We start from the raw sequence: 13387 nt of genomic DNA, 5'->3' as shown, positions 1-13387 counted from the left end.
ACCTCATTAACACAACTGCATCTAATCTTGCCTCGTTAACATCATAGAGGTTAGGATTTACAATGCACAGAATAATTACAATAGATCACAATATGGAGGACAATCACACAATACTGGGAATCATGGCCTAGCCAAGCTGACATAAGTTTTTGGGCACATAATTCAATCCATGAGTTTCCATGCTTTGACCCCCCAAAATTCATGTCTTTGTCACAAGCAAAACACTTTCACACCATCATATGATCCCCAAAGTCTTTAATCAATTGCAAGTACAAATTTCATCCTGGAACAAACATTCTTTTCATCTGTGAAATCTACAATACAAATTATATTTCCAAAGTACAGTGGTGGAATGGCACAAAGTAGGTATTTCCATTACAAATGGGAGAAATTGGAGGGAAAGAAGGAATAACAAGCAACAAGCAACTCAGCAGAATACATTAAATTAGTTCTCAAGGGTTGAAAATAATCCTCTGTTCTCTGAGACCATTTAGGCAATGTCCGTACCCTCCAAAATCTAGGTGTTGGCCACACTGTCTGGATTATGGGTGAAGGCCTTTCAACCTTGTGCTTCAGCTCTGCCTTTCAGGCCTACTGGGACAGCAACTGTGCTCCCTTGGATCTGGGTGGCCCCATTCTCCTAGTCCATCTGAGTGGCAGCCCTACCCTGATCCTGGCAGTCCCTGTTCTTCTGCTCCTTGGGCATTGAAGCCACACTCTCTCAGCTTTGGACAGTGGATCTGGCCCCACCCCCCTCGCACTCGTGAATGGCAGCCCCACACTCTGGGACTGAGTTGGTGAAGATCTGACCGTTTTTAACCTAGGAGGCCTTGGCCCCACCCTTTGAGACTCAGCAGGTCGTGATTCCTTCCTTTGAGGTCTCAGAGGTCATGGCTCCATGCTTTGAGACTGAGGCAGGTCTGCTTCCTGTGCTCTTTGTCTCTTCAGCTTCTGTCTCCTGGTTCCTTAACCTCTCTGCCTTTCAGGTCTCTTGGGCCAGCCCAGCCTCTGCCTTGCTTGGGCAAGTGTTACAAAGCTCTTTAGTTCTACCAATAAGTGCCAAAAGGTATGCCACTCTGCCAGTAAGCCTCAGCTTGAAGGTGCTCAGCTCTCTCATTCAGTGTGTTGGTAAAGCAAGCTTCACTGACAAGTGCCCAGAGGCATCATACTCCACCAGGGAGCCTCCTACCTGAAGGCACTTAGCTCTCTTGCTCCATGGGTCAGATCTTGTGCTGTCTTATGCGGGTTTCCTGGTTCTGCTGGTGCCATTTCTCTGCTGCTTCCTCTCAACATCTGCACCATCTCTGGTGTTACAGTTCTCCTCACTTCCTTCTGAGCCCTCACCAGAATTACCTTTGACATCCATAATTCTACCGACAGTCTCTTCAAGGAAATCTAGGCTTTTATTGTTAGGCACCTTAAAACTCTTCCAGCCTCAACTCATTACTCATTTCCAAAACCACTTCGTCATTGTAGGTATCTGTTAGAGCAGCACCCCACTCCTGATACAAAATTTTGTCCTAGTTATCTAGTACTGCTATAACAGAAATACCACAAGTGGATGGCTTTAACAAACAGAAGTTCATTCTTTCAAAGTTTAGGAGACCAGAAGTCTGAATTCAGGGTGCCAACTCCAAGGGAAGGCTTTCTGTCTCTGTGAGCTCTGGGGAAAGATTCTTGTCATCAATCTTCCCCTGATCTAGGAGCTTCTAAGCACAGGGAACCTGGTTCCAAAGGACACACTCCACTCCCAGCTTTTCTTTCTTGATGATAGGAGATCCCGTTCCTCTCTGCTTGCTTCTTTCTTTTGTATCTCAAAAGAGATTGTCTCAAGATACAACCTAATCCTGTAGATTGTGTCTTAACTCATTAACATAACTGCCTGTAATCCTGCCTCATTAATATCATAGAGGTTGGGATTATTACATCAGATCACAAAATGGAAGACAATCACACAATACTGGGAGTCATGGCCTAGCCAAATTGACACATGTTTTGGGGGGCAGGGGGAAGGACGCAGTTCAATTCATGACAATATTCTAATTCCCTTCCTTTTACAAATGATAACGTACTATATACTGTGTTGCATTTTGTTTGAAAAGATATAATTTGAAGATTGTTCCATATTAGTACATAAGATATTTCAATTTTTAGCATATTATTGGGTCATAATTCACATACCATACAATCTACCCATATAAAGTGTACAATTCAAAGACTTGTAATATATTCACAGAGTTGTGCAACCATCACCACAATCATTTTTAGAACATTTTTATTGTCCCAGAAAGACACCTGTACCCTCTAGCTGTAACTCTCCAATTCTCTGTCCCCATCCTCCAGCTCTAGACAACCACTAACCTACTGTTGCTATAGATTTGCCTATTCTGGACATTTTATATAAATGGAATCATGTAATGGTTCTTTGTGGCTGGTTTCTTTCACTTGGCGTAATGCCAGGGTTCACCCATGTTGAAATATTTAACTGGTCTCTATTTGATAACGATTAAAATTTATCAAAATGTATACTCTTCTTTTATAGGTGTTCTATGGATTGCAAGGTTTTTTGTTTAGATGCAGCCAGTTACCCAGTACGTTTCAACTAGAAATCCCAGGCCTTTTTTTTTTGTTAGGCTTGAATCAATTGAGCAATCAAAGGACTATAGACCTTGGTTCAAACGGCTACACCAGGTCTGCCCCTCTGAATTCTTTGGGATCTTATGGAGGAACAGCAGCTTAGCACCTTATCTAGATTAAAAATAAACAAAGGAAGCCTGAAATGAGAGAAGACAGAGAGTCATTTCTATTTTTATGAAAACAGCAGCACCTTCTGGTATTTTCATTTCAGAGTGGATGGATCTGATACAGTTGGTAATTTTACTTAAAAACCTTCCTATTAAATAGATTCACAATAATTTTGAAGAACAGATGGTATAGACTAGAGCAGGAGATAAACACTGTATGTTAAACATTTTATTGATCAATTAAAATATCATAATTTAAAATGTTGATTCTACTATGGGAATTATGTGTTTCTATGTGTGAAACAGAGAGTCTGTATGTAGGGAGTGCAGTGGGAATTTATTATCCAAAGTTTAAATTGGCCTCTTCTCTATAAGGTGAAAAGGAACAGAGTTGTTTTCCTCCTCTCTCCTCCCTTCTTCTCTTTTCTCCTCTCTGTCTCGGTTTCTCTCTCTGTATCCCTCTCCCTTCACACAGACATACACACACACAAATACACACATATCTATATCCTCTCTCTTTCTGTCCCTCCCCCTTTCCTTATCTGCTCCTTCCCCTTCCTCCCCTTCTCTGCCCCAGGCAGGCAGATGCTTTTTCTTTAAGGTGTATGAATCTGGTTTTCAGTCTTGAATAATGTGCCTTTGGGCACCTTCAAAACTACCTCTTCTTCCTATTTTTAAGACCCAATTAAAAAAAAAAAAAAGGCAGAGGAGAATAAGGGAGCCACCTGTGTGGATCTGATGAAAACGGAAGGGTATAAAGTTAGCAGCTCTTTGGAAAGAGTTTAGTTACAGAAGGAATGCATCCTTATCTTCTAGCCCGTCTTTGTTCAGCTTTTCTATAGGAGAATTAACTCTTGAGAATCTCATACCAGCATCTCAGTAAATTAGTCTGCTTGACACTCATTTTCAATCATGTTAACCTTTACCCTGTGAACTATTTATGTATGATGGCTTTTAATCTATTTTTGGAGTACTTTTCTTGGCTGTATCAGCCATCCTCATAAATTATGGTAGCTAGAATATTCAGATAAAATCATTAGATTCTCTGAAAGTTAAACAATACTGTAAAGGAAAGAAAACACCACCAATCATTGTTTAAAATATTTATTTAAAGTTTTTAAAGTAGTCATGTTTGAGTTAAAAAATATTCTTCTCTTTTTATAAAGGAAAATTAAGTCATTGAATAGTCATTCAAATGGTATTAAAATTTATTTTTCCTTTGGTTCACATGTTTTTAGGAAAATATTGGGGACAAGATTGAATGTAGAAGCAAACCCATTAATTATAGAGGGTACCAGAAAATAATGAGCCTACAAATAGTCCTGGTATGTCTTGCTCTGCCTTTGCATGCCATCACTCTTTTTCAGAAGTCTGAGCTATGTCCAAAGTTGTTATAGGCTGTGTTCCCTACAATAGCAGGGTTGTAGTGGAAACTGTCTTCTCCACCTAAGTTATGGGGCCTGATACAGTGAATGCCATACAAGCCTTGGGCTTGCCTGCCCTAAATTATGCCTGTTCATGTGACCCCATCATTATTCCCAGGATCTGTGCCCTTTACCCTTGATCTCATTTCAATAGGATTTAGACAAGTGTCAGACCTTTGGAATGCTACACAATAGTGACCTTGATTCTCTGACTTTGCTGGGGAAAAAAAAAGTGAATTTAAACTTGGTGTTGAAATTATATGGAATGCTTTGTAACTATGGTATTCAAATTATTCTTGGTATAAAAGAACCCCTTGCCCTCTGCCAGAGTTATCTTTCAGCTTGGCTCAGGCTCTATGGTTTTGAGGGCCGCTCATGTGTTTATGGAAGACTAAAGCTTTTTTGTTGTTGTAGTATTGGTGTACGAGGAAATTCACATGATTTTTCTTTAGCTTTAACTTTCCAGATATTATTTCTGAATATTAATTCTTCTAATTGTCAAAATACCACCCTTTCAGAAAAAAAAACAAAAACACTGCTTTATAAAAGATGCTAGCATAAAGATGGTGGATGTTTAGTGCTTGATGGATGGACAAGTGGTAAGGGGGTGTAATTCGGAACCAAGATTCACCACCCTGTGGCTAGTCCTGAGCCCCTTTGGGGGGAATAGCAATCTTTAATTACATCTGGAACTCATTAATTCTTTTTGGAGTCTCTTTCCAGATCAGCTCCCCCATCAGCCTCCTATCGAGCAACAGAAATTCCAGATGGTTCCTTCCATATGCCAGTGCTCATTCTCTCAAGTAGGATAGATTGGTCACCGACAGAGTAGGATGGAATAGCTGTGACCAAGTCAGGGCAAGGTGGCAAGCATTGAGCCACAGCTAATTTAGAGGCGGTCTGTCATTTATGCTTATTAAATAGGTTGTACAAGTAACTACTTCTGAGTGATTACTCTGAAATGTCTTGAGTAATTTCATAGAAAGGATGTTACTTCTAGAGAATACGAAATTTTGATCCCAACTTTCCTCACCTGGAAAGGAAAAAAAAATTTCTGCAAGCTGTCATGTGGTTGAGGATTGGTATGGTTGAGCCTGCAGCTGATCTACTCTGGAGGCCACAGTGGGGTGAATTTTTTCACTTGTGTTACTAGGAATCATAGCTGTGACCACTGAGTATTATCGTGATACAAGGAGAATTCCTTTATAAAAATATTTATAGGGCGTATATTTATTTTTATTTTAGCAGAATTTAGTTAGAAGAGGCATATTGCTAGACTTTCTAACTTGATATAGCTGGGGAAGAAGAAGGGGTCAACTTACCTATAATAAAGGAGTATATCATTATTTCAAATATATCACACAATGTCTGTGCATTTATATATGTCTGCATCTAATAGTGGGAAACATACCTTACTCATCTTTGAATTACCATCACCCACCAAGATTTGGCATATCAGTGGGAAGAAAAAGAATAAAGAAAAAAAGACAGATAGATGGATCCAAGAGAGCTAAAAATGATAAGTGTGAGACAAAGTTTACTAGAAATAAGAGCAAAGCTTCTGCTCTTGTCTTCATCCTATACTTCCCTCTGATAGTTATTAGATTTTACATGTGCGTGTGTGTGTATGTGTATGTGTTTGATATTCTTTGCTGAGCACCTACTATGTGCTAGGTATTGCTCTAAGGGCTGAGCAAAAAAAAAAAAAAAAAAGTGAGGATGGCAGCTCTGGTCCCTGACCTCATGAATCTGTAATAATTAGGCTATTTGTGATTCATGAGAAATTTGTTGGCATATTTGGAGTAGGTAGGGCAATTAAAAGGGAAAATTTCTTCTAAGAGGGGTATGTGGTAAAGATCATAATGGTAATTATAATGTTTTGTATAATTGTCATATTTTAACTGAGATGTATGCTCAAATGAGACTTTAATTTTTTTTTCAAGTGAGTACTCTGTGGATGAAAGAAAGCATTTATTGAATTAATACAATTATTTTGTACAGTCAGACTCAACAATCAGACATTGGTAAGTTTAGTTAGACTACATAAAGGCCACTTGTGTAGAACTCTTGTTTTTAAAGGTATTTGCTTTAAATAATTTTTATCCTGCTTTTGGAGTCGTCTTAAAAGCCCATAAAATATATTGTTAAGCATAGAACATTCTCTAGATATTTCAGTCTCTTGCTTGAATGTTTTTAAAAGTGCCAGAGATGGGATTAGAGCAAATATATTTATTTATGTCTATTTAACCTAATCATTCATTTTGTATCAGTCACTTATAAACTCTTGAATTTAAGGTATGTGGGGGACTAAACTCAACAGATCTAGGCAACATTTATTTAACATTTTTATCTTTGAGGTTACAGTAAGCACTGAGAATTTAAAAAAAGAACATGAATGGTCTGTTCCCTAAAGGAAGTAACAGTGGGGGAGAAAGACATAATTACAACAGTGCGTTGTAGTGCTGTCATGTAAATATGTGCAAAGTGTCATTGGAACTGTTTCCAAAGTGGGAGTCATGGGAGGGATTATGCGTTGATGGATAAGCAGATGATGCTGGATCACGACACACTTTGAGAACTACTGTTCTACATCTACATCATGGTAGACAGGGGGAGCAAGAGAGAACACGCAGGAGAATTTATGGACCACACCTGGAGATACTTCAATTCTGCCTACACATTGTTGGCTACAACTGAGTCACATGATTTCATCTAACTGCGATGGGGGCTGGGAAATGTAGTTTAACTGTGAACCCAGGAGGAAGTGGGAAACAGTTTGGTTTACAACCACGCAGTCTTCTCCGCAGGAAGGTATGGCCAGTCTTGTAGCTAGGGAAGTAGGCATAGGCTAGAAAAGACAGTTTATGAAAAGTGAATTTGCTTGAGCAGGTCCTTAAAACCTGCATTGTTTCCTGGAGTATGAAGTGGAATTATGTTTTAAAAAAGAATTCCTTAAAAATTTTTGCATGTAAAGAGAAAAACAAAGTTTTCACATGTGCTAGTGATTATGGATTATGGCACTTTGTTTTTAAGTAGAAACATTTGATATCTTTAATTCCTGTTTAATTGCTACTAAGCTTCAGAAAATAACCTTTAATGCTTTGGCATACATGAAATATTCACTGTGTTTTAAATGAGAACTTATTATTCATATGTTACTCTATTGTTACCTTCAGTCAAAATCCATGATTATGTCTTCTGATGTTATTTGGAAACTGCTTTTATGAAAGAGGAGATGAAGAATAGTGGTTTTAAGTTGCTTGATGAGCTCTGTAAGCATGCCAAGCTAATGGACGACAGTGCAAATAATTATAATAACCAATATTTATTGAGCATTTACCAGGCCTTTTGCCTTATACAGTGGGAGGTGGGGGAGTGGGAACATCTTACTGGCACTGTTTAAGCACTTTAGATGTATTAACTCATGTAACCCTCACCAAAAAAAACTCTATGAATAAAGTATTTTTATTGTTATGCCCATTTTGTGGTTGGGGTAACTGAGGCACAGAAAACTGTGTTGTCCCACACAGCTAGTAAGTGGCAGAGTTGGGATTCACATCCAAATTGTCAGACTTCAAAGGCCAAGGTCATATCTAGTGAAACTGCCCTTCTGAAACTAGAGACAAAGTAAAGGGACAGGGGCAAGGACAAGAGAGCTTCCCTGTGCGTTTGCACTGAAGTAGGTTTAGAACATTCGTTTGGGGCATAAGTAGTACCTTTTGTCCATAACATTTGACGTGTTAAGCGATAGCAGAATGTATTAATCATGTCTTTTTTTTTTTTTTTTTCTTCTGTCTTTTTATTAAGACCTAGCCTTTAGCAGACTCTTCTTCCGGTTGCTATACCTGTCCTGGCAGAGGTAGCAACTAAGGCATCTCCTGAATTGCCCGGAAAACCTCAGAGTAAAATCACTGGGAGCAGAAGGTGGTTCTTGTTTAGGTTATATATCTGAGCAATTTCTTTTTCTTCTGCAGACAGAACTGTCCTTGTGGATATAGATCTTCCACTCCTCAAAGGCCTCTATGTGAAGGGGACTTTAGAATTCCCTGTGGACAGAAGCAACGTTCTGAGTGTGGCATGCATAGTCATTGCAGGCGGGGAGCTGAAAGTCGGTGAGTAAGGGGCATAAGGACTGGGGCATAAGGGCATAAGCTTAAATGGGAATTAAGGTCTGTCTGTGAGAAGGGGCTCTGGGTTGCTTAATGGGTCTTGGGGACGGCTAAATCAAGGAGTGAGTTGACTACTAAAGCTTTCCCTAGGGAAGCTTTAGATTGGGCAGAGTTGGCTCTTACTGGTCATTCTCTCTTGCCTACCTATTGTCATACCATATCATCAGACCATTGTCATTAGAACATGTTTTGAACCCTAGGATCTTCATACTACTGCTCATTTCAGGACTCTCTGTCTTCTCTAGGCTACACCTTGATTTGCCCTCTTTTTCTCTATATCGGAATTTACATGTGGCTCACTCTCTCAGGACAAATCACTGAATTCGTGTTGAACTTGATATCCTCTTGTCAAAGAACTTACAATAAAATTTCAATTGTTGTCTGAACGCGCTACCTTGGGAAACAGGCCCTGCAGCAAAGGTTATGTGCCAAAACTTTATTGGGGCAAACAATCCCAGAGAAGCAAGAGAGGGAAAGAGAAATGAGGGAGAAAAAGCAGGGAAGCAAGATGGCCACAGCTTCTCAAGAAAACGTGGTGGTTACTGGTTATGTGAGATGCCTTGGAAGAAGCCTTATAGAACCACAAATCTTGGGACAATATGGGGAGGAAGGTGCAGGAGAAGGGCAAGCAATTCACCGCAGATCCTTCTGATCTCCTGCCTTTCTTGGTCCAAGCCTACCCTAAAGCCATTAACTCCCCTATCTTTTTTTGTTATGTTCCCTATTTCTCTGGGCAGCTAGCGGAGGGGCCAGAGATTCAGTGGATGCTAGGAGATAATGCTCACCCAGCTGGGAAGTGAGATCTGGGGTAGTGCATTAACTGGATCTGGTACACTGGCTTACTTAAATTAAAAAAAAAAAAAATTGTTTTGGGCAGGCCCCATACATGGAACTATTCTAGACAATAATGATGTAATGGTGACGAGACATGTACCCTGATTCCAGAGGAGCTAGGTTTGAACTTAGTAAGGCGTTCTGTTTTGACCCAACAAGAAGACTAAAAGAGAATGCCCAGAATCCCTTCTTAAAACCTTTCCCTAAGAAATAAATCTCTCATGGTGAGGAAATATTCACATGTCATTTGTTCAGAAGCACCCCAAGTTTAGGATCTCTTGTGGGAGAAAATTCTAGGCATAACTACCTGTCCAAACCTTACATCACAGTAAGAAGATTCCTGAAAAATCATCGAGCCTATTCTTGAATACTTCCAGTGACAGAAAAAAAAAAAAAAACACCTTTCAAGGCAACTTGTTGCCATTTTTTGAAATCCTCTTGGAATTCTTATCCCTGTATTAAGCCAAAGTTTGTCTTCCTTTAAGTATTGTGTGTTCACGTTCTGCCACTTGAGTCATACAGGGCAAGTATGCAACCCCCTTCCCTTCGATAGCTCTTCATTCACATTTTCTTGAATCTCCTCTTTTCTAGGTTATATGGTTCCTATTATTTTAACAACATAACAATGATCATGAGGATGGCACAGGACCGGGTAGTGTTTCGTTCTGTTGTACACAGGGTCGCTATGAGTTGGAACCGACTCAACAAAACAGCACCTAATAATATTATTTTAACCATGGCTTATAGTTTTTTATTTATGTTTTAAAATAATTTTTGTTTTTTCAGCCTACCATACAAAACTTGAGAATACAAAAAACAAATAGAACATTCTACAAAAGAAATTAAGTGATCATGCATATTCCCAGAACATAAAGATAACCATAGTCAATATTTTGATGTTTTATCTTAAAATATTTTTTTGCACTACACATACAAGCATATGTAAACACAGACACTTTAAAATGTAGAGTATACAGTTTGATAACCTTTTTTGATCCTATATTAACATTGTGAGAATTTCTTTAACTCATATCTTCAAGGCCACAATTTTAATAGCTTTAATACTCCATAACATATATATGAATATATACATATATATAATTTATTTAACTATTTTTCTATTGTTGAACAATAGAATTGTTTATTTTTTCAATTTTTTTTCCTGTAGCACTCTGCAGTAAACAACCTAGCATTATTTATACCTCTGATTATTTACTTAAGATTGACTTTTATAAGTGAAATTACTGGGCCTAAGGATAAGATCCTTTTTCATGGTTCTTGATACATTTTTCCAAACTGCTATCCAGGAAGATTTTACCAATTTGCACCCCCTCCATATTTCTCAGAGATGCGAGGACTTCTCACTCTTCCCAGCGTTGCCTTTAACCACACCTCTGAAAGTATGAAGACAGAGTGAAAGAACTATTCCCAGGTGGGACCTGAACTATTCAGAACAGAATGAGATGAGGATAGGGGTTAACAGCATGGGCTCTAAGTCAGATGGCTTGGGATCACATCAGCTTGGCCACCTACTTGTTGTTTGACCTTCATCAAGTAAACCTCTGGGCACCTCCATTTCCTCATCTGCATAGTATGTGGGGAAACAATGGAACTACTTTAGAGAGATGTTGAAGACATCAAATTCAATACCACATACCAAGTGTTTGGCACAGGTTTTGGCATATAGTCGGTATTCAATAAATGTTAGTTTTATCATCCAGGGAAATAGACATATTGAATTGGATAATTTCAGGATATTTTAATAAAGGGGCTATTTACAAAAATCTAGGTGGGATGGAACTCGTGATAGCAGGGTATACTTACCACCCCTTTCCTAAAGGAGGAAGAGAAGAGAGTCACACCTGGAATGTAGAGGTGGAGAAGGATATGTGGAATTGGTTGCCAGGCTGAGCCATGACCTTTTCTAGAGGAATTCAACCAGCTATAGGTCCAAGGAGGGACCTATGGTACTAAATACCCTGACCTCACTCTCTTTCCTCCCTTTTGCCTCCTGCCTGGGCCCCATTTGGCCAAACCCAAATGGAAGCTAGAGTAAAAGAATGCTCATTGATATAGTGCATACAGGTAAGGAGCCTTCTGGGGAGCAGCACTGAATGGAGAAGGGTAGAACCTGGAAATGGAGATACAAATAGAAGCTCTCCAGCATAGTTAGCATCCCACTACCACAACAGATATGAGTCTTCTATTAACACGGGTTAAACTGTTTAAACTACTTTTTTTTTTCCCCCCAGCTATGTCATGTTTTTGGGCCTCCAACTATGTTGTCAGTTCTAATTCCTAGTCTTTTTTATATGTACTGTCAAATACCTATCTACATCATACATTTGTGTAGGCTTATTTTTCCCTTGAGTTTTAGGGGGATATAAGTGCAATACTTTTTATTTATCTCTTCATTTTATGATTTCAGTCCTCTTTTGACCCTGGGGAAATCCTTTTGAACATCAATCCTTTCTTCTCATATTAATATCATTTGCCCATTTATTTAATATTCTATAGGCTCCTCTTCCAATTAACTGATAGAAGTATTAACTGAGACCAAGACCTGTCTCTTATTACTAAGAAACATTTCTTCATTTGATATCTCCTTGGAATCGACTTGAAGGCAGTGGGTTTATTGCTAAAATTGGTCTTTTTTTTGGTAAGTTATTTTTAGGTTTCTGAGGTCATTTATTACTATAATATAAAACTTGTTTCCTGAAAATCTGTACCTTTGAAGGGAAATGATGCTGTTTTGCTTTACGCATTTAAAATCTAGGTTTTAAATGTGTCTATTCTCAGTGCTATTTTTACCCATTACTAGACAATGGTGTATTCTTTTTCTCCTTCCTTTGTCCATGTGTTCCAGGCCTAGAGGTTGCTTATTGGAGCCCATCTGCCCAATTCTATGTGTATTATGCCTGAAGGAAGACTTTCAACCCATCTGTCCAATTCTACCACACCCTAAAGAAATTCCGACATGAAATAGATAATGAGACTAGTTAGTAAACAAGCTTAATAGAAATGGACATTGGCACAGAGAGGTGCCAGAATATATCTGATGCCATTTGATCCACGTCCCAACGTTGTGGAATTACATTTCTTGGTGGTTCTGCTTTTGAGGCAAGTGGTGCTGGCAAAAAGTGTGTCAATTGACTTTAAGTAGAGTAGAATCATGGAAGGCTGGAATTAAAACGGAAGTTCATGATCAAAGCTTTGCTTAGAGGGCTCCAGCAAATGCCAAACTCAATTTCACTCTTTGTTCGGTGGTTATCTCATTAGTCTGATAAAACACTTGAGATGAGCTTAAAGCATTTCACTTGTGTGTATGTTCTTTCATTCATCATGTAATTTACTCATTGTCTACCATGTGCCAAGTGCTGTGGGAGATGTTGGATGTACAGAAAAAGAAGTCATGTGCCCTAGTTTTCAGAAGGTGTCCCTATAAAACTGTGGAGAAAAACAAGTAAAATCATAATTGGAAGAGTCACCCCTTTAAACCTCGAGGGGACTTAGGATAAGGAAGAGATTTGAAAAGGCACATATTTGTGGACTATACCTTCAGTAAATTGTAAAGAATGAGTATGTCTGGATTGTAGGATTCATCTGGAATGGTGGTGGCAGGTGAGGCTGCTTGACCTTATGTGCCATGCTGAGGAGTTTTGATTTTATCATGAAGGGAGTGGGGTAACCTGCATAGTTTTAGGCTGCAAGCAACATGATTAGATTTGGTTTTAGATATATTACTCCTGGCAGTGTGGGGGATGGATTGGAAGAGGTAAGACTTAGGAGCATGGTAAAAAGTGAGAAGGCTACTGAGTTGTTTTGGAAAGAAATTGTAAGGGATTGAATTAAAGTGCTGGAGCTAAAGAAGAAAGAATGAATTAGAGAAATACTTAGGAGGTAAAAATCAATAGAATTTAGTTTCATTTTGAAATGAGGTGAGGAGTTGTTTGGTGTGAGGTGTCTTATTGGAAAATCTGGGTCAGTGTTGGTACCAAGGCTGAATTCCATTTCCACCGCTTAATAGTTGAGTGACTTTGGGCGAGTTACATAAACTAGCCTTGTCTCAGATTCCTTATTACTAAGATAGGAATAATAATTGTGCCTATTACATAGAGTTTTATGACAATTACATGAGGTAATATTTGTTAAAATGCTTGAGCAGTATCTGGCACATAGTAAGTTCTATACAATGGTTTGTTAAGCACATAGACTC

At 38.8% G+C, this 13387-nt stretch overlaps 1 protein-coding gene across 1 annotated transcript in view; it reads left to right on the top strand.

Moving 5' to 3' along the window:
* PKHD1 (PKHD1 ciliary IPT domain containing fibrocystin/polyductin) overlaps window positions 1-13387 on the top strand; it is a 595384-nt gene that overhangs the window by 367123 nt on the left and 214874 nt on the right. Inside the window, exon 52 of the mRNA XM_003404439.3 lies at window positions 8143-8280. Within this exon, the coding sequence (XP_003404487.2) occupies window positions 8143-8280 (138 nt within the window). The remainder of the gene's footprint in view (window positions 1-8142; window positions 8281-13387) is intronic.

The sequence above is a fragment of the Loxodonta africana genome, chromosome 1 (genome assembly GCF_030014295.1).
Source record: "Loxodonta africana isolate mLoxAfr1 chromosome 1, mLoxAfr1.hap2, whole genome shotgun sequence".
Lineage (NCBI taxonomy): Eukaryota > Metazoa > Chordata > Mammalia > Proboscidea > Elephantidae > Loxodonta > Loxodonta africana.
Note: the sequence above shows the minus strand (reverse complement) of the source record. Positions and strands in the feature narration are given on the sequence as shown.